The sequence below is a fragment of the Panthera leo genome, chromosome A2, assembly GCF_018350215.1.
Source record: "Panthera leo isolate Ple1 chromosome A2, P.leo_Ple1_pat1.1, whole genome shotgun sequence".
NCBI lineage: Eukaryota > Metazoa > Chordata > Mammalia > Carnivora > Felidae > Panthera > Panthera leo.
The window spans coordinates 18,655,490-18,675,209 of NC_056680.1; the positions used below are offsets into that span (position 1 = coordinate 18,655,490).

At 53.3% G+C, this 19,720-nt stretch overlaps 2 protein-coding genes across 2 annotated transcripts; one reads left to right on the forward strand and one right to left on the reverse strand.

The window, feature by feature from the left end:
* The first annotated feature begins 3,057 nt into the window (after positions 1 to 3,057).
* Positions 3,058 to 5,094, forward strand: INKA1 (inka box actin regulator 1). The gene is made up of 2 exons (XM_042929400.1): positions 3,058 to 3,515; positions 4,264 to 5,094. The coding sequence occupies exons 1-2, from the start codon at positions 3,303 to 3,305 to the stop codon at positions 5,053 to 5,055; spliced, it is 1,005 nt and encodes a 334-aa protein (XP_042785334.1). The 5' UTR covers positions 3,058 to 3,302; the 3' UTR covers positions 5,056 to 5,094.
* Positions 5,095 to 5,172: 78 nt separating this feature from the next.
* On the reverse strand, positions 5,173 to 14,309 carry UBA7 (ubiquitin like modifier activating enzyme 7). The gene is made up of 24 exons (XM_042929399.1): positions 14,091 to 14,309; positions 13,838 to 14,006; positions 13,601 to 13,735; positions 13,396 to 13,502; positions 12,968 to 13,058; positions 12,765 to 12,894; positions 12,464 to 12,561; positions 12,224 to 12,370; positions 11,610 to 11,792; positions 11,324 to 11,431; positions 11,086 to 11,166; positions 10,850 to 11,005; positions 10,592 to 10,757; positions 10,306 to 10,511; positions 10,143 to 10,207; positions 9,611 to 9,794; positions 9,463 to 9,537; positions 9,033 to 9,216; positions 8,480 to 8,562; positions 8,106 to 8,198; positions 7,822 to 8,013; positions 6,160 to 6,258; positions 5,982 to 6,082; positions 5,173 to 5,489 (listed from the first exon to the last, which is right to left on the reverse strand). Exons 1-24 carry the CDS (start codon positions 14,144 to 14,146, stop codon positions 5,360 to 5,362), a joined length of 3,039 nt encoding a protein of 1,012 aa, XP_042785333.1. The 5' UTR covers positions 14,147 to 14,309; the 3' UTR covers positions 5,173 to 5,359.
* Between the last annotated feature and the right edge of the window lie 5,411 nt (positions 14,310 to 19,720).

Here is a 19,720-nt window from a genome sequence, read left to right on the forward strand (position 1 = left end):
GAAAAGGATCAAACTTCAGGTAGGGGAACTGAAGTTCAGGGAAGTAAGTCTCAGTCATGCAGTCCTTGGAGACAGCACAAGCACAGCACCCAGGAAAACTGGGCTCAGGATTTGCTACCCCACAGAGTCCAAACCCCAGTTGCCCACTTCCCCTCACCATTAAAACTTTATCTGTCTACAAAATCTGAGCCCAGCCATCAACAAAATCTCTTAAAAGTTGTCTACATTCAAGAAGCAAAAAGAATCCTTGGTGATATAAATCAAATTAGTGGTTATGTGGGGGGGGGGGTATCAACTGGAGGGGGCACAAAGTGGCCTCTTGGAGGAGCTGGGGACAGTTTCTACCTTGATCTAGGTGACAGATGCATAAGTGTCTACAGACTTTAACATTTATTGAGCTGGGGGCGCCTGGGTGGCTTAGCTGGTTAAGTGTCCAACTCTTGGTTAGGCTCAGGTCATGATCTCATGGCTTTGTGGGTTTGAGCCATGCATCAGGCTCTGTGTTGCCAGCATGGAGCCTGCTTGGGATTCTCTCTCTCTCTCTCTCTCTCTCTCTGCCCCTCCCTCCACTTGTGCTGTCTCTGTCTCTCTCAAAATAAATAAATAAACTTTAAAAAACATTTATTGAGGGGTGCCTGGGTGACTCAGTCAGTTAAGCATCTGACTCCAGCTCAGGTCATGATCTCACGGTTTGTGAGTTTGAGCCCCACGTCGGGCTCTCTGCTGACAGTTCAGAGCCTGGAGCCTGCTTCAGATTCTATGTCTCATTCTCTCTCTGCCTCCCCACTTATGCTCTGCCTCTTTCTGTCTCTCGAAAATAAATAAATGTAAAAAAATTTTTTTAAATTTTTTGAGCTGTACCTTTGAGAGTTGTCCAATTGTTATATTTATGCTATATGTCAATTTTTAAATTTTTTTTCTTTTTTAAAGTTCATTTATTCTGAGAGAGAGATAGAAAGAGAGAGAGAGAAGAGGGGCAGAAAGAGAAGAGAGAGAACATCCCAAGCAGGCTCCGCACTGTCAGCCCAGAGCCTGATGTGGGGCTCAAACTCATAAACCTGTGAGATCATGACCTAGGCCAAAATCAAGAGTCAGACATTTAACAGACTGAGCCACCCAGATGCCCCAAATTTATATGTCAATTTTTAAAAAGTTGTTTACACTTGCTCTTTCCAATTCTTCATCTCTCACTTGCTTCTGCCCACTATCATCAAGTTTGTCTCTCCCTTCATGAAACTGCCCTGTTGGAGTCCTCAGAGACCTGCATACTACCAGCTTCAACAATTCATTCTCCAATCTTATCTCCTTGGTAGCATTTGACACTTGCTCCCTTGGCTCCTAAAGTGCCCACACTCTGTTTCCTCCCACCTCCCCAGCTGCTCCTGCTTAGCTCCTTTGCTGGTTCTGCTTTCCTACTACCACCCAGAGGAGTGTTCCAGGACTCAGTCCTGACTGCTGCCCTCCTCTGTCTATACTCACTTCTCCCATCTCCAAGTCAATGGCCTTAAATACCATCCACTCACTTTGCCTCCCAGATCTAAGGCTTCAGTGCTGATTTCTCTCCCAAATTCCAGAGTCACATACCCAGTGGCTGACCCGGCATCTCATATAGGATGTCTAACAGGCATCTCAAGGGTCACATGTCCACAAATAATCATTTGGTTTTCCTCCCCAAACCCGTTCTTCTCCAGTCTTTCCTGGATCAATTCACAGCAATTCCATCCAAGCAGTTGTTCAGGCCAGAAATCTAGGAGTCATGCTAGATGCTCCTCTTTCCCTACTCATATTCATACATCAGCAAAACTTGATATTAACTCCAGAACATACCCCAAATTCACCCCCTTCTGTGCCCCAGCCCCACGCAGACCCAGGCCCTCCCTTCTCTTGGTGGATGAGGGCAGGAGCCTCCACTCTCATTACAGAGTGGTTCTCCTAAAGCAGATGGGATTATCTAAACAGGAGCCAGCCCAGGTCATTCCCTGCTCAAAAGTCCCAGTGCTCCCCCATCGCACCACAAACAAATCCCTATATTTCTTTCTAAGGCCGCTAGGAGACTGGTTTTGCTGATCTCCTCATTCCCCCAACTACCACTGTCTAGACACTTGGTCCTTCTTTGTCTTAAGCCCTGTCGAAATCCTCTCTTGTCCGGGCCTTTAACTGGCTGATCCATCTGCCTAGAATACCCCTCTTTTTTTTTTTTAAGTGTATTTTTATTTATTTTAATAGAGATATAGAGAGCAATTGGGGGAGGGGCAAAGAGAAAGGGAGACAGAATCCCAAGCAGGCAGTAGTACGCTGTCAGCGCAGAGCCCCATGGCCAAACCGTGAGATCATGACCTGAATCAAAGTCAAGAGTCAGACCCTCAGCCGACTGAGCCACCCAGGTTCCCCTAGAATACCCCTCTTCTTTATCTCCCATGATGGTTCACTCAGATCACATACAGAATGCGGCCTCCTCTGAGTCCCCTCTCCCAAACAAGCCCGTCTGCCCCCCATTTCCGGTATTTTTCTGTCTACTGATTAGTCTTGTCTCAAGTTAGACTGTATCCTCGAACCTAGCCTTGGATCCTGGAGTGGTCTCCAGGAACGGACTCGGACCATTCTGGGCAGAGAGCGCCGCCCTAACCCTCCTGCTCTCACTCTCCGTAGGCTAGTGGTGCGGGCAGAGGGAATGCGGATGTTGCGGCAGGAATCGCGGCTAACCGAGCCCTCCCCACTAGAGGGCGGCCCCGCCTTGCTTGGCCCAGATGCAGGACCGAGAGGGTGCGGGCTGGGCTTTGGCTGAAGCCCCTCCTCTGTGCTGCCGCAAGGTCCAGAGCTCCTGGAGTCCTCATTGGGGCCGGACCCTCCCATCACTTCCAGGGTCTGTCGAGGCCGGTTTCAGGACCGAATACAGTAGGTCGCGCCCGGAATGGGCCACAACACTGCTAGATCGACGGCTGGGGGCGCTCTGTCCTCACGTGGGCGTAGCCACCGGATCCGCGAGCTCTTGAGGCCCCCTGCGGGAGGGACTGCAGTTCTATCCTGGGAAAAACGGGGAAGCTGAGGCTACTGCGGGGAAGTGACTTGTCCTAGGTGAAGCAGCGAACCTGGAGTGAGCTCAACCGCCCAGGGTTGTCGGGAAGTCCCAGGCCAGACCCGCCCGGCTTCGAGACACAGCCCAGCCCCTCGCCCCCAGAGCTCGCGGGGAGTGGGGAGTGGGCGTCAGGCACATCCACCCGTCAGTGCCCGAGGGGCGGGACCACTTCAGTCCCTCCCCGGCCCCATTGGCTGCAGCACCAGGGGCGGGGCGCGGCTGCCAGATGTTGGGGCGGTGGCGGCGGCGGGAGCTACGGAGAGCGAGGAGCCGCGGCGCCAGTCAGAGGGCCAGGGTGCCGCTGGCCGGCCCGCTGGGCCCGTTCCGCGCCGGTCCCGCTGGAGTTCGAAGAGGAATTGGCAGGCCTGGCGGGGGCTCCGGCACGGGCATGCATAGCGCTCGGCTTGACAGCTTCCTGAGCCAGCTCCGCTGGGAACTGGTGAGACTTGGGAGCGGGTGTGGCTTGTGAGGACGCGTGTGGGGTGCCCAGCTGCCGTCCGGCCCGAACGACACACGGGTAGGGGGCCGTCCCGAGTGCCCATCCAAGGCGGGATGGGGGCGGGGAGGCGCAGATGGCCCAGATGGCCCGCATCGGGTTTCGGACTGTTGGGGGCTGCCCTGGGCATCAAGTAACAGCCGCCCAGCTGGCCAAGCTGCTGGGGCGGGGGAGGGAGGTGGCGGGGAGAAATTTGTTTTGGGGCTGAGCAGGGGGCTGCGAGGGACTAAAGAGGTGCTAGAGCTGCTATGGATGCCTTCTACCCCAGGCTGATCTGTACTTCTTCTACCCCCCACCTGGCAAGTGCTCTTTCTCTGAAAGACGCTGTGAGCTTTGGGGAGCTGAATCCCTCAGGAAACAGGGGATGCTCCCCCACCCCCAGCCCTGAACAGGACTTACTTCCCGATGCAGGCGGGCCCACAACCCTGCCTCCCTCCCTGGTGGCGGGTACTGACTTGCCCAGCTCTGCGTGCTGCAGCCTGCCGGACTGCCACCAGGTCGGCTGACGCGAGTCACACGAGCTACGTGTGCCAGCGCCCCCATGACGGCCCTGTGCCCACTAGAGGCCTTGCTGCCCAGGCCTGCAGGCCTATCCAGTCCTCCTGGGCCTTCTGCTTTGGGACTACTCTGGCTAGGTAGGCAGGGGTGACAAGCACTACCCTTCCAACTTGGGCCCTCTCTTCCTCCACAGCTGTGTGGCCGGGACACTGGCTCACCCCCCATGTCTGGCCCCCTTCCACCATCCCCCAAACCTGGCCCAGGTGTTTGGCTCAGCCATGGACTCAGGGCCTCAGATGCCTTGGAAGAGGACTCAGTCGGCTGTGTGGAAGAGGAAGAAGGTATGGTGACAGGAGACAAGGGTATTGCCTTGGGGAGCCCAAGGGAGCATGTCCTGGACTGGGACTCTGGCTTCTCTGAGGTGTCGGGCAGCACATGGAGAGAGGATGAGCTGCCTGTACTCCAGCACCCAACACCCCCAGCATGGCCCCCCCATAGACAGCGCCTCTCGGCCAGTGGCATTCCTCTGCCTAGCAGGGCCCCTGTGGCCGGTGCACCACCTGCCCGTCGACCACGGCCCAAGTCTACACCAGACGCTTGCCTGGAGCACTGGCAGGGCTTGGAAGCTGAAGACTGGACTGCAGCCCTGCTGAACAGAGGTCGCAGTCGCCAGCCCCTAGTGCTGGGCGACAACTGCTTTGCTGACTTGGTGCACAACTGGATGGAGCTACCAGAGGCAGCAGGTGAGGGGGATGATAGTGGTGGGCCCCGTGCCCGTGCTCGGCCCCCTCAGTTCCTGCTTGGGCTCTCTGAGCAGCTGCGGCGCCAGCTGGCCAGGGCACGCAGGGCTGCTATGGCAGGAAAGCGACTGTCATGCCCACCTCGCCCGGAACCTGAACTGCCTGCAGATGTCTCACGATTTGCAGCCCTCATGAGCTGCCGAAGCCGCCAACCCATCATCTGCAATGATGTCAGCTACCTCTGACCCTGCCCTCCAGCCTGGGACAATAAAGACCTTTCTCTGGTCTATCCTGGTTCCATACCCCTGAGGCTCTAGGAGGTGGCCCCAGCCCTTTGAGGCGCAGCCCAGGCAGGTGAAGCTAAAGAGCCTTTTCCTTCCCTGCAGGGGTCCCTGTCATGCCCACATCACCCACCCTGTGCATTACTGCCCCATGTTTTGCCATCCATCCTCTCCACTTACACCCTCCTTCCACAAGCATTTATTGAGTGCCTACTGTGGGCTCAGGATGCAGGGCTCGATAGAGCCAGGTGATAGGGCTGCTGCCTTGTCACAGCTCGTAGTGCAAGGGTGGGAAGGTAGTGTCCTCCTCCTCACCCTCACAGCTGAGCTCCAGCACCAGCATCCGCTGCCCAGGCTCAAGCATCCGGCTTGTCACCTGCTGCACCAGTTTGGTCACCCTGGTAGTGTGGGGTGGGGGGAAAGAGGTTGGGGGAGATTGGGTAGGTGAGCAGTGGTAGGCAGAGTGACCTGACATGGACCAGGGGGTGCTGATGGGCCATAAGGAGCCCAAGCCAGGGGCAGGAGCAGCTTAAGACAGGAAACATCTGAAACTATTTTAGGAGCAGCAGGCAGGGCGGGCAGGAGGCAGGAAGCTGTGAGTCCCCTGGGAGTGGGCCGTGAAAGGGGGGCTTAACAGGGTGTGGAGGAGCTAATGGGGGGTGTGGAGGAGCTAATGGAGCCGGCCAAGCAGGCAGCTTGGAGGCCCCTCCTCAGGCTTTCAGCCCTCACCCCACCCCCCGCCCATTTGCCGGCTCCATTTGGCAAAAGAAAGCTTCAGGAGGGTGTGAGAGGCCCAAATGGGGTTGGGAGGAGGAAAGACTTCATCATGTCTCCCACCTCCAACCTCCAGGGACAGAACAAGTCCTGGCTAAAGCCAGGTGCGGGCTCACCTAAGGGCCAGGTGCTGGGCCTGCTTTTCAGGTGACCATCCTGCTGAGTAGAGTAGGGCCTTGCCGTGCAGCAGCATCTTCACCCTCAGCCCATACCGTTCCTAGAGAGAGTCAGGTCAAGTGCCAGCTAGACCAGGCTGGGCCAAGACTGAAGGCAAGGAGGAGGAATGGGGCTCACCTGGAGGTGGGCCAGCAACGACTTCAGGGTCCTTTCTGGCTGCCCAGCAGGCACCTTCAGGCGGTCCCAACAGGTCCAGGTCCATGTCAGGTGATGGCACTGGGGGTGGTGGGGGGAGGAATGAGAAGCTTCTCACACACACCCTCCCCCTACCCATTACCAGCAGCTGATGGCCCCTTTCCTAGGGGAGGAGCTGGACTAGAGGCAGGAAGCAGAAGCCCCGGGGCAGGGGGTTGGAAGGTGGGATCTGGGCCCAGAGTCTCAGTACCCTCCCCGCCTATGCTGGGGCCAGCACAGGAAATGGGGCTATGGGGCCCCCGCACAGGGAAACAGGCAATCCATCACACAGGCTGGTTGTATGTGTGTGTGTGTGTAGGGGGGGCGTTGCTTCCTGAGGAAACAGGAGCAGGGCCGCTGCAGTCTCCGATAAAGCAGCTTGATCCTCAAATGCAAGGCTGGAAGCTGGGGGGTACATCCTGCCCCCTCATCCTGTATTGCCAGGGCCTTGGGCTATGTGGGCACAGAGTATCAAGGGGCACAATGACCACTAGGGCCCCACTGGCTGAGACCCCAGCAGGGACACAGTCTGCAAGGGCCTCCTCTTCCTGTCCCCTTTCCTTCCCCATTTCAAAAATCTTGGGATTCTGGTGACTGGAGCTGAGGGTGGTAAGGCAGCCAGGACAGACTCCCGCCTCCAGAAAGCACAGTGGGGTCAAGCTGAGATGAGGCCAGAGGTGAGTTGGGGGGGATCCTCCCTTGCTCCCTCCCCCTCTACTGCAGACAAAGGCAGCTTATGTGCTAGAAGCCCTTCACAAAGGGGCTCTGTGTACTGTGCCCTGAGGGACCCCAGCAAAAGCCCAGTGCTGGCCCATGACCTCTCCCCTCTCCCTTGGTGAGGGTATTCTCTCCACCCCCTCTCCTGTGCCCCAAGAAAATGCGAACTAACTACTGCCTAGCCTGGGCACACAGCCAGGGGCATTCACAGCCCTGCACTCGAAGGAACACACATGGACACAAGCCTGGGAATGCCTGCATGTGTACTCACATGCACACCCATGCAAGCCCACATTGAAGAAGAGTCCTGTACTCCCATCTGGCACACAGATGTGCCAGCATCCTCCCTCCATGGCCACAAACCTCAGGGCCAGGGATGCCCAGACCCCTGTGCACTTAGATGCACACAACCCCCCCCCCCCCCCCACAACTGGTGAGCTCAGTGGCCTTTAACTCAGCTTGGAGAGTGTGGGCCAGGATCCCCATGCCATGCAGGCTGAAGTTAGGCTCTGTTTGGGGCTAGGGCTCTAGTCCTCCCTCCCTACCACCTCCCCCTTAGGGCTGGTGGAGGCTGTGAGGGATATCTGGCTCCACTAATGAGTTAAAGCTGCAGCTCCCCCAGACCCGGGCTGTGGAGGGATGGGGGTGGGGGTGGCTGACGGCTGCTTCCTGTGTCTGACAGGTCCCAGTCTGGCTTCACAGCAGGAAGGGGGCTGGAGGGAGTCTTAAGGACTCCCCCAGAGTCTGGGTTCTGGTACAAACCCAAAGCCAGAGTAGAGCCTGTTTTGGTAGGTGCAAGGAGAACCCAGGCCTCGTGTGTGTGTGTGTGTGTGTGTGTGTGTGTATGTGTGAGTGTGTGTGTGTGGGGGGGGGGTGTCAAGGGCTCACCTTCTGGATGGCTGGGGCGCAAGGCACCCAGCGGCTAAAGCGGTTTTCAGCCAGATGCAGGTAGCTGTGGCGAAAAGCACTGAGGGGCCGTGGCCCATTCACCACCTTATACAGCTCCAGGCCCACCAAGCCAGCCACAGCTGCTGTAGTGGTGGCAATGGCTGGAATAATCTGGCCCACAATTCGCTTGCTCTGCCAAGGACAAGAGATTTGGTCTGGGCCCAAGGTGTAGGGCTAGGGTTTGACCTCTACCTCTAGGCCTGAGCCCCAAAGGGCAGAGTTACCTGGGCGTGGTTGGCAGGGGGGATCCCATAGTTCTGAGCTCGCAGGCTTGCTGCCGCTGCCACAAAGTCCACATGGAAGTTGCTATCATTGTCCTGTGAGGCCCAAGTCACAGTCATGTTAACACTGCCCCAGAGTCCCTAGCCATGGCTGACCACGTGTCACTGTACAGGTCTTCCCATAATTCTGTGGGATGGATGCTTACCTCTCCCCACTTATCAGGTAAGGAAGCTGAGGCTCAGGGAAGGTGATCTGCTTTTGGGGTCCTCCTGGGAGGAGGATTCAGGCCAAGGGACTTCAAAGCTACTTTCCTAGCTCTTGAACTTCCCCAACAATCTTCCCCAACTTGTCCCTTCACCCCTACTTGGACTCCCACCTTCTCAAACTTCAGGGGCTCGAGGGGAGGGCTCCCGCTCCAGACTTCCAGGACTTTGTGCAGTTTCTTCAATTGCTCAGGGCCTGTCAGAGGAAGGGGGTGGAAGTTCTTAGCCCCTACCTTCTGTGTTCTCCCTGGAGCCTGGTGCCTATTCTTGGTCTCTCCTAAGACTAAATTGCCACTTTCAGGGAGACCCCCTGAATGATAGTGCAGTCTCCTCTCAAGCAGCCCCAGCCCTACTTGTGTGTGTGTGTGCCTGCATGCATGTACCAATTATCTCCGTCCTCACCTGGGGAACATAACTAGGTTTGTGGGGGGGTTTGCTGAGAATCTGCCATGGGAATAGAGGTGCAGGGGTATGGGTAGCAGGGAGAGTGCCTACTGAGGGGCTAGAGGATGAGCCCAAGCCTTGAGAGAAGCAAAATCAGAGGGCCTGAGAGATAGTGATTTGGCTGCAGGGTCCCCAGGCCCCATCTTCCTTCTGCAGCATAAGCTGAGGACAGGGCTATGCCTTTGGATGGCAGCATAGGGGGCCAGAGGTCAGGAGCCTCACCAAACTCAGCAGAAGCCCGAGCTAGCTCCAGGTCGTTAGGAAAGATGGGGACCAGGTTCTGGGGGACGGGCAGTGGCAGCAACTTCAGTAGTTCCCTGAGTGCAGTCTGGTCCCGTGAGCCAGGCAGTCCATGCATCTGGGCATACAAGTTAGCGGCCGCCAGCACATAGAGGAGGTGTGTGTCCTGCAGTCAGAGCAAGAGCATGGGAAGATGCATGGGTAGAGCGAGCATGTACAGGTACATGGGCTAGGGGTCACCACCCATTTGTGGATCTGTTTGAGTGTCTGCCTCTGTGTCACACGTGGACACCCACATGCGCACAAACACAGCAATCTCCCTCAGCATCTGCTTATCTCTGAAGAACAGGGGCCTACTTCTGCTCTGAGGGGTCACATCCCCATCTTGGGGTTCCTAAGGGACCCCACTTACTTGGCTGGCATCAAACTGCAAGGGCTGCGGACACTGTTTGGAACCTGACCAGAAAAGAGTTCCATCCTCAAGCACCTAAGGAAATGGAGGCTGCTGGGCTCGGTCTGGTTCCCCTGAGCCCTCAGCCTCCCAATCACTAGCTACCCACTTTATCAGGTGGGAAACGATTCAGGAGCTGCAGGATGCCATCATGGAAGCATAGTTGCCAGTGGCCAAGAGCCCACACCACACAGTCTTGCCAGGTCTGTGGACGCTCTCTTAGGACACCCAGCACCTCCTGCAGCAGGGTCAGCACCTTTAGCCCATCTGGTTCTGCCAGAGAAGTGGGTGCCCTGCGGACAGAGGAAGGGTTTCAAGGCTAAAGCCCTGAAGATTCTGGTGGTAGGGGCTAGCTAGGGGTAGCCCTCTGGTGCTAGAGGGCTCCCGTCCACCCCTCTTATTTTATTTTTTTATTTTTTTAAGTTATTTATTTTGAGAGAGAGAGAGAGTACATGGGAGGGCCAGAGAGAGAGAGGGAGAGAGAGGATACCAAGTGGGTTCTATGCTGTCAGCACAGAGCCCAACAAGGGGCCCCAACTCAAGATCCATGAGATCATGACCTGAGCAAAACCAAGAGTCGGATGCTTAACCGACTGAGCCACCCAGGCGCCCCTCCCGTCCACCCATCTTGGTGGCCTTACTGTTGGTGGCGGTTGATGGTCTCAGCAGACAGACGGAAGAGCCCCTCAAACTCATCCCGGGCCCACTGTGGGGGAGAGAGGAACCATGAGGTGTCACACAGGGAATCAGTCTACAGCTGAGGACTGAGCTGGGTGGGCTAGGGCTTTCTGGGGTGCATCCTACCTGCACGGTGTGCTCGACTGTGCTGGGGAAGTGCCGCAGGGTGCAGACAGGGTAGGTAGCATCCTCAGAAGCTATAGCTGAGGCAGGGACTCTGTAGGTCTCAGTCACACACGGCATGAACACTGAAGCATGTCCCAAGGTACCATGTGTCCCCGCCTCCAGCAGTGGCTTCAGATAGTGGGTGCAGCGAGCAGCCACATAGTGCCCTAGTAAGAGGGGCAGAGGGGCAGGAGTGGGGCTGGCACTGCCTTGACCAAGGGGCTGAGTTTCAAGGGCGAGTGCTTACGGGCCTGGAAACTGTCCAGGGCAGCAGCCACACCGTCCACACGGGAGAAGAAGTTGTTCCCATAGATGTGCTCTGTAGTGGGATCCAGTGGGTAGATGAGTGGGGTCACCTGCAAGTCTGAGTTCAGGCGGCGAGCAGCCTCTGCAGCTACCTCTGCCTTAGGCCTCTGAAAAGAGAGCAGGAAGATGCTGGGGGTGTTGGGGGGCACTGTGGGAGGACCGTCCAGGATGCTAGGTGTGGGTAGGGGCCGGCACTCACACCAATGTCCTGGGTCCTGAAGAGGAACTGACGGCTGAGATTGGAGCGCTCTATGTGGTCCATGTCGGCAACAGTCACTCCCCCGCTGGCGCCAGCCCCGAGGCCCACTAGGGCAAAACCTTTGAGCAACTCACAACCGATAGCTCCAGCACCCACCTGCCAGCAGGAGCAGCCTTAGCCAGAGGGCCTGGCCCGGCCCTCCCACAGACATCTCCCAACTGGACCACAAAGCTCACCAGGAGGTAGTGCTGGCGGCTCAGCTTCTCCTGAAAACCAGCCCCAAACACTGCAATTTGCCCATCATAGCGACAATGTCTCTAGGAGACACAGACAGGGGTCAGTGATGGCCACTGGCCTGTGCTGTGTCTCCGTCTTACGCTAACTTTTCCAGGTCAGGATCTCTGGATCGTTCTTCCTGTTCCTTCCCTAGTTCTGAATTTGGAGAAAGCTTGCACCCCTACCCCAGGTTCTTACCGGAGCACAGTCCTCTGGTTTGGGATGGGGCTCCCCGTCTTCTGGAAGGCAATCGAGGGCATCAAAGTAAAGCCACTGGTCCAGGGGCATGAACTTCCCGGAGATTGCCTAGAGGCCAGCATTTTAGTGTAGGGACTCCTGCCAGCTCCAGAGCCCCTAGGATCCTGGCTGGGCTTCACCAGATTGGCGAAGCCTCCAAGGCCACTGTCTAGTACTGGGCACTCTCTGGCACCCACACTTACCTCCACACCCTTCCCAGTCCCACCCTGCCTGTGCCTGTGCTCACTTTCAGCACTTCCTGGGCGGCCACCGCACCCAACATGGCTGCCATGGGGCTCAAGCCACCAGCACTACTCAGGGCGACTGTCTGCACGAGAGCCTCATCCAGAGGCTCTTCCAGTGGCTCTCCTTCTGTCCCCTTCAGTGGTTCCAGGGACTGGGCCAGGCCCACCACCATCTCTGCGTCAACCTGTGGGGTAGAACTCTGTGGGCACGGCAGCCCTGGCCTGAGCTCCATTCCCTGCTCAAACCCTTCATGCAGCCACCCCCCATTTCCAGAGAAGTGGAAGCAGAGCCTAAGTGTGAAGGCCCAAACCAGTTGCCAGACTGTGCAGCACCACCAGAGAACGCCTAGACAATGCCCTTGAGGGCTTCACCAACATGGGTAGAGATTTCACCTCAGAACTGAGTGGTTAGGAGGTGGCGGGGTCCCCAGCCTTTGTGCCTGGTACTTTCAGGGACCCTCTCTCTGGCCTAGAGACAGTGTTATCATTTCCTATATGTAAGTGGGAAAATGCTTCTGGGATTATAACTTGGGTCTGTGAGATAATCATTGTTGCCTCCTGGCAGGTGAGACCCCAATAAGACAGAGGCTCAAGGAAGAGCAGAGGGGCCACTCACAGGATCCCAGGGCCGGGGCAGGCGGCCATTGAGGTGCTGGAACTGGTGCAGGGCACGGAAGGCCTGATGTAGGCAGCGGGCGCGGCGAGCTTCCTGGGAACTCTGGGCCACCACACGGGGCTGGAGCAGAGCTACATCCATGGGCTTCTGTAGCAGGTACTTAGCTCAGGGTCAGGTTCAGAAGACTGTGGGCCCCTTGAGGCTCCCAAGCTCCCCTACTTCAGATGCACTTGCACTCACATGGCTCACAGTCTTGGGCCTCTTGACCTCAGTGACAGTCCCACCACTCAAGTAACAGGAGAAATTTGCTGTGTCCCCAATCTCCAAGGTTCTGTCCCCTAGGGGAGATCCAGCCTCGTCAGTATGATCTCTGAACCGGAGTAGTTCTTTATACTCTATCCTGTCTTGCATCTGTGTCCTTGACCTTGCTCCATGCTGAGGAAGGTGGAAGAGAACCTACCCCCAAGGACCAGAGCCAGGCTGTGTGTGCCCCCAGTTGGGGCTTGGGTGCTGGGCCTGGAAGTGGAGAGGGTTGGCTTACCGTGCACGTGGATAGGCCGGGGATCACAGCCATTGAGCTCCACCATGCCCTTAATGCCCGAGAAAGTCACCAAATCCCCATCGCAGAAGTTGTGGGCCTCTTTTTTCAGAGTAAGAATTCCAGGGGAGCCCTGGAGAAGAGGAGGCTTGGTTCAGGGGTGCCCTCCTTGGTCAGCAGGTGAGCACCCACACTTCAACACCCACCTGGGAGATGTGCTGGATAGCAGCTGTCAGGGGTTCTGCCTCTGTAGGATCCTGCACAGTGAAGTCCTCACCAAAGTCACAGAACAACTGCCTGTGGTGTGGTGGCAGGGGTCACTGAGACGGCTCAGTGGTTAATCGCCATGCTTGTGGTGAAGCGTGGGAGACACTAGGGCAAGCTCAGAGAGCCAGCACTGGGAAGGGATACTGGGAGAGGCTTGGAAGCTAGAGTTTGAGGGACTCACTGGAGCGGGTCTGGAGGCTGGGGTGGAAGAAGCAGAGGGGTGGGACTGGGGACCAGAACCAGAAAGGGATGCTGGGACAGGCCTGGGGCTAGGTGGAGAGGCACTGGGGCAAGCCTGGAGCTAGGAATAGCACTGGGACCAGTTGCTGCCTGTGATGTGGTAGGCCAGGCAGGTAGCCTTGCTCACCCCACAAGGCCCCGGGTATCGGCCACCAGAAAGCAGACTCCGAGCTTGTGGCATAAAGTGCCCAACTTCAGCTGCTCCTCCAGCTTCGAGGTGGTCAGCACCACTACCTGGATGGACCCCGTGATCAGCAGGGCCAGAACCGCTGCTCAGCTCAGGGCTAGAGGAAGGGGCTGGGCTCACATGGAGAGGGGGGCAGGGAGGGTACCTGGAAGTCCAGCAGCAGCTCCTCGGTGATGTCACCTGTGTGGATGCGTACCTGGACAGCTCTGTTAAGCTTAGCCACAAGTTCTTGAGATGCCTCAGCCCTGCTTCTTTCCAAGTCCTGCTCTGAGAGGAAAAACTAGAGAGGGACACAGTAGTCTGGCTTGAGCACGGAGATTTCTCTCGGGTCCTTGGTCTGGGAAGCATAGCCACCCACCCCACCACCCGGGCTGACTCTCACCTGGGCAGCCAGGTCAGACCAAGAGGTAGGGTGGGGATCATGCAGAGTGAGGCTGCCCACACCCATCAGGACCAGGTTTTTGGCCACCTCAGCCCCCAGGCCCTGAAGGCCTGACAGCAGGACCTTCGCTCCCTGAATCTTCTGCATGGCCGGCAAGTCCAGCACATACCTGCGGATGGGGAAAAAGAAGGTAGGCGATCGGCGACCAGAAGTCAGAAAGCCACCCCATTCCCTTCCCCGCCTCGGGCCTCACAGCTGCCGTGAGTATCGCTCCTTATCCAGCAACTTGGAGGTCTCTGGGACAGCCATCCTGAGGCTGGACAACAGGCTGCAGCGCTTATAGACGCGGTCGCTGCGTGGGAGGCTGTGCTAGCAGAGGCCAGTGCCTCACTGTGGCTAGTGCACACAGGCACTTTGTCTACGGGACTGAAGGACGATACCAGTCATAGCTTTCTTCCTGGCTCCTCCGTCATTTCAGGGGAAATGAAAGTGAAAGTAAAACTAGACTGAGCCGGCTTAGTCCTGCTAGTCCTGCCTCCAGACCATCCTGAATGGTTCTGGCAGCTGTAAGTCACAGGCAAAGTGGGACAGAACTCCTGGGTCTATTTGGCCGCTGTGAGAGCAGGTATCTTTCTTGAGGAAGGAAGCCACAGGAGGGATCCATGTGGGCTGGAGGCGATGGTCTCCTGTGGCTCTCTAGATGTCCCAAACCTCAGGCCCCATCCCCCCCAGTGTGGCTGCCTGAATGGGCTTCCTGCCCACAGAGTGCTGGCAGGAACCCCCGTGTCCTGAGGACTCACCTTGTCCACCACACAGGGTAGAGCCAGTCCCATCCCAGAGGCTGTGGGAGCTTATGAAATTACATTGTCCTGCCCCCGGGGCCCAAACCACAGACCCAGGTGGAGCCTGGCATCTTTGGGAATATCCACCTGCTTGGCCCTGGGCCAACTCCTCAGAGGATAAGGATTCCCCCTTGCCCACAGCTGCCAGCCTAGGACAGATGGCAGTCCTAGGTGACCAGTCAGGGATGAGTCTTAGGACTCAAAGAGGGTGGTCGGTCTCTGAGTGCCAGACCTAAGAGTGGCAGCCATGATCACATGTGTCCTTACTTTTCATTTGAATTTTTATTTTGAAATAATTATAGACTCCAAGGAAGTTGCAAAAAACGTAGAGGTCCTGTGTACCCCTCACCCACGATGTGTCCTTCTGCCTTCTTTAGGAACCAGGGGCCAGTTCTCCAGACGACAGACCATAGTTCCCCACAAACCTGCACAGTAGCTAAACCAGATGTGGTCATAAGTTCTTTTTTTTTTTTTTTTAATGTTTATTTATTTTTGAGAAAGAGAGAGAGTGTGAGAGGGGAAGGTGAAGAGAGAGAGGGGGACGGAGGATCCGAAGTGGGCTCCGAGCTGTCAGCACAGAGCCCGATACAGGGCTCAAATTCATAAACCATGAGATCATGACCTGAGCCGAAGTAGGACGCTCATCCAACTGACCCACCCAGGTGCCCCATAAGTTAATTTTTTAAATTGAGGTAACATTCATATAATGTTAAAATAACCATTGTAAAGTGGCATTTAGTGTACTCACAATGTTGTACAGCCACCACCTCTCTCTAGTTTCAAAACTTTTTATTTAAAAAAAATTTTTTTTAATCTTTATTTATTTTTGAGAGAGACAGAGTCAGAGCAGGGGAGGAACAGAGAGAGAGGGAGACACAGGATCCTAAGCAGGCTTCAGGCTCTGAGCTGTCAGCACAGAGCTGGACGCAGGGCTCGAACTCACAAACCGTGAGATCACGATCTGAGCCGAAGTCAGACGCTTAACCAACTGAGCCACCCAGGCACCCTGCAAAACTTTTTCATAACCCACTGAAGAACACCCCCACCACATTAAATAATCACTACTTATCCCCTACCCCAATCCTCTGGCAAACACTTAGATTCTTTCTGTCTCTAGAGATTTGCATATTCTGGATATTTCTGTGAAAGGAATCATACAAAATGTGACCTTTGATATCTGCTTTCACTTAGTGTATTTTTGAGGTTCATCCAGACTGTAGCATGTATTGGTACTTCATTCCTTTTTTTAAAAATTTATTTATTTTTGAGAGAGAGACAGAGAGAGCGAGTCAGGGAAGGGCAGAGAGAGAGAGAGAGAGAGAATCCCAAACAGGCTCCACATTGTCAGCACAGAGCCCAACACAGGTGCTGAACCCACAAACCATGAGATCATGACCTGAGCCATAAACCAAGAGTCAGACGCTCAACCAACTGAGCCACCCAGGCGCTCCGGTACTACATTCCTTTTTTATGGCTGAATAATATTCCATCACATGCATATATCATGAATCATTTATCCAGTCACCTGTTGATGGACATTTGAGTTGATTCCACCTTTAGGATATTATGAATAGGCTGCTATGATCATTCTTGAAAATGTATTTGAGTATTTGTTTTCAATTCTTTGGGGAAATACCTAGGAGTAGAATTGCTGGGTTGTACAGCAATGTTTACTTTTTTTGAGAGACCAACAGCTGTTTTCCACCAGCAGCGTACAAAATTCCTATTTCTCCACATTGTACTCAATGCTGGTTTTTCCTTTAAAAAAAAACCTTATACCTGGACTGCCTGGGTGGCTCAGTTGGTTAAGTGTCCGACTTCAACTCAGGTCATGATCTCACTATTCATGGATTCAAGCCCTGAGTTGGGCTCTGCACTGCCAGTGCAGAGCCTGCTTGGGATTCTCTCTCTTCCTCTTCCTCTTCCTCTCTCTCTCTCTCAAAATAAGTAAACTTAAAAAAAAAAAAAACTTATACCCATCATAATGAATATGAAGTAGTATGCAATTTTCTTTTCACTCAGTAAACATTTACTGAGTGTGTCATATGTACTAGGTATAGAAATTAGGGCTAGAGTGTCTTTTTGTGATTGGTTTATTTCACTTAGCAACTATCTCCAAGGTCCATCCATATTGTAACATATTACAGAATTTCCTTCCTTTTTAAGGCCACATAATAGTCCTTACATGTATATACATTTCGCTTATCCATTCATTAATGGATGGCTATTGGGTGGCTTCCATTTTTGGGCTATTGTGAATATTGGTGTTATGAACATGGGTGTGTACAAATATCTCTTTGAGATCCTGCTTCCAGTTCTTTTGGATATACACAGAGAAGTGGAATTGCTGGATCATATGGTAATTCTATTTTTAATTTTTTGAGGAGCCACCATATTGTTTTACACAGTGGATGTACCATTTTACATTCCCACCAACAGTACACAAGAGTTCCTATTTGTCCAAATCCTCCCTAGCCCTTGTTTTGTTTTTTAGATAGTAGCCATCCCAGTGGGTGTGAGGTGGTATCTCATGGTAGTTTTGATTTGCACTTCCCCAATGATTAATGGTATTGAGCATCTTTAATTAAAAAAAAAAACAACAACCTTTTTTTACAGTTTACTTATTTGGGGGGGGGGAGGGAGGAGAGGAAGAGAGAAAGGGAGAGAGAGAACCCCAAGCAGGCTCTGTGCTGACAGCACAGAGCCCAATGTGGGGCTTGATCCCACAAACTGAGAGATCATGACCTGGGCTGATATCAAGAGTTGGATGCTTAACTGACTGAGCCACCCAAGCGCCCTGATATTGAGCATCTTTTAATGGGCTTATTGGCCACTCAGATATCTTCTTTGGAGAAATGTCTGTTCAAGTCTTTTGTCTATTTTTGAATTGGATTTTTGTTGTTGAGTTTTAGAAGTTCTCTACGTATTCTGGATATTATCCCTTATCAGATATATGGCTTGAAAATGCTTTCTCCCTTCTGTGGTTGCCTTTTTACTATGCAGATAGTGTCTTTTGGTGTGAGTCTTTAAGTTTTATTTTTTTTAAATGTTTGTTTGCTGTGTGTGTGTGCGTGTGTGTGTGTGTGTGTGTGTGTGTGAGAGAGAGAGAGAGAGAGAGAGAGAGTCCCAAGCAGGCTCCACGCTGTCAGCACAGAGCTCGGAGCTGGGCTCTATCTCACAAATCGTTATATCACGACCTGAGCTGAAATCACAAATTGGGACAATTAACCCACTGAGCTACCCAGGCATCCCAGTCTTTTTTTTAATGTTTTGTAGAAATACCAGTGAAGCTATGTGGTCCTGGGCTTTTCTTTCTTTTAAGACTTATTTTGAGAGAGAGAGAGAGAGAGAGAGAGAGAGAGAGAAGGTGTGAGTGGAAGAAGGGCAGAGGGAGAGAATCTTTTTAAAAAAAATTTTTTTAATGTTTATCTTTGAGACAGAGAGAGACAGAGAGTGAACGGGGGAGGGTCAGAGAGAGAGGGAGACACAGAATCTGAAGCAGGCTCCAGGCTCCGAGCTGTCAGCACAGAGCCTGATGAGGGGCTCGAACTCACAGACCATGAGATCATGACCTGAGCTGGTCAGACACTTAACCGACTAAGCCACCCAGGCACCCCGGAAGAGAGAGAATCTTAAGCAGACTCCATGCTCAGTGCAGAGCCTTATGTGGGGCTCCACCCTACAACCCTGGGATCATGACCTGAGCCGAAATCAGGAGCCCAACACTCAACCAACTGAGCCAACCAGGCACCCTGGGAGTTTTTTGAATACTGATTCAATCCCCTTACTAGTTGTAGGTCTATTCATGTTTTCTTTCTCTTCTTTGAGTCAGTCAGTGTTGTTAGTTTCTGTGTTTCTAGAAATTTGTACATTTTAATTAGGCTATCCAATTTGTTGGTGTACAATTGTTCACAATCCTTTCTATTTTTGTAGAATTGGTAACAATGTCCCCATTTTCATTTCTGATTTTAATAATTTGTCTTTTTTCTCTTAGCCAATTTATTTAAAAGTTTGCCAATGTTGTTGGCCTTTTCAGAGAAGCAGCTCTTGGTTTTCTCTGTTTTTTAGGATTCTGACACCAGTTCCAATGTGTGCATTTATTCCACACCACCAAGCAGTTCTCCAACACTAACTGGGAGTCTGACAATTCAACTCAATTCTGAAACTACCTGGAGACAGCATCAGATCCACTGCCTGCCTTGAAATCAGTCAGCCGCTTTTGGGGAGCTGCTATCCCCATAACCCTGAGGAATGGGGGATGGTGGCTGGTTCAAGCCCCGCTCTTCCTTCATCAAGTACTTTCCTTGTTGTCTGATCCGGTACCAGAGTTCTGAAATAGTTGATGACGATCGCTTTTTCCAGCTCTTTGTATTTAGGTCTGTCTTAGTTGTTTTATTGTTGTTTTGTAACCATCACCACTATTTCAAAAACTTTATTTTTTAAGATTTTATTTTTAAGTAATCTCTACACCCAATGTGGGGTTCAAACTCATCACCCCAAGATCGGGAGTCACATGCTCTACTGACCGAGCCAGCCAGCTTGCCCCAATTTCTAAAACTTTAAAATCACTCCAGGCAGAGGGGGATGGGTGAAATAGGTGAAGGGGATCAAGAGTACCCTTTATCGTGGTGAGCACCGAGTAATGTACAGAAGTGTTGAATCACTATATTGTACACCTGAAAGTAACATAACATTGTATGTTAACTACACTGGAATTTTTTTAAAAAGGGAAAAAAAAGTTTATGTAGAGAGAAAACAAGTCACCTCAGACAAAAACTCTATAACCATTAAGCAACAACTCCATTTTCTCCTTACTCTAGCCCCTGGCAACTTCTATTATATTCTACTTTGGTCTCTACGAATTTGTCTATTCTAGATACCTCATTTGAGTGGAATCATACAATATTTGTCTTTTGTGTCTGACTTATTTCCCTCAGGGGTCATAAGTTCCTAACCTGTAACGCTGACTCATTAGGTTCCCACAACTGGGAGTTTAGTGCTATTGTCCCTACTTTAAAGAAGTTGGACACAGAAAGGCTGA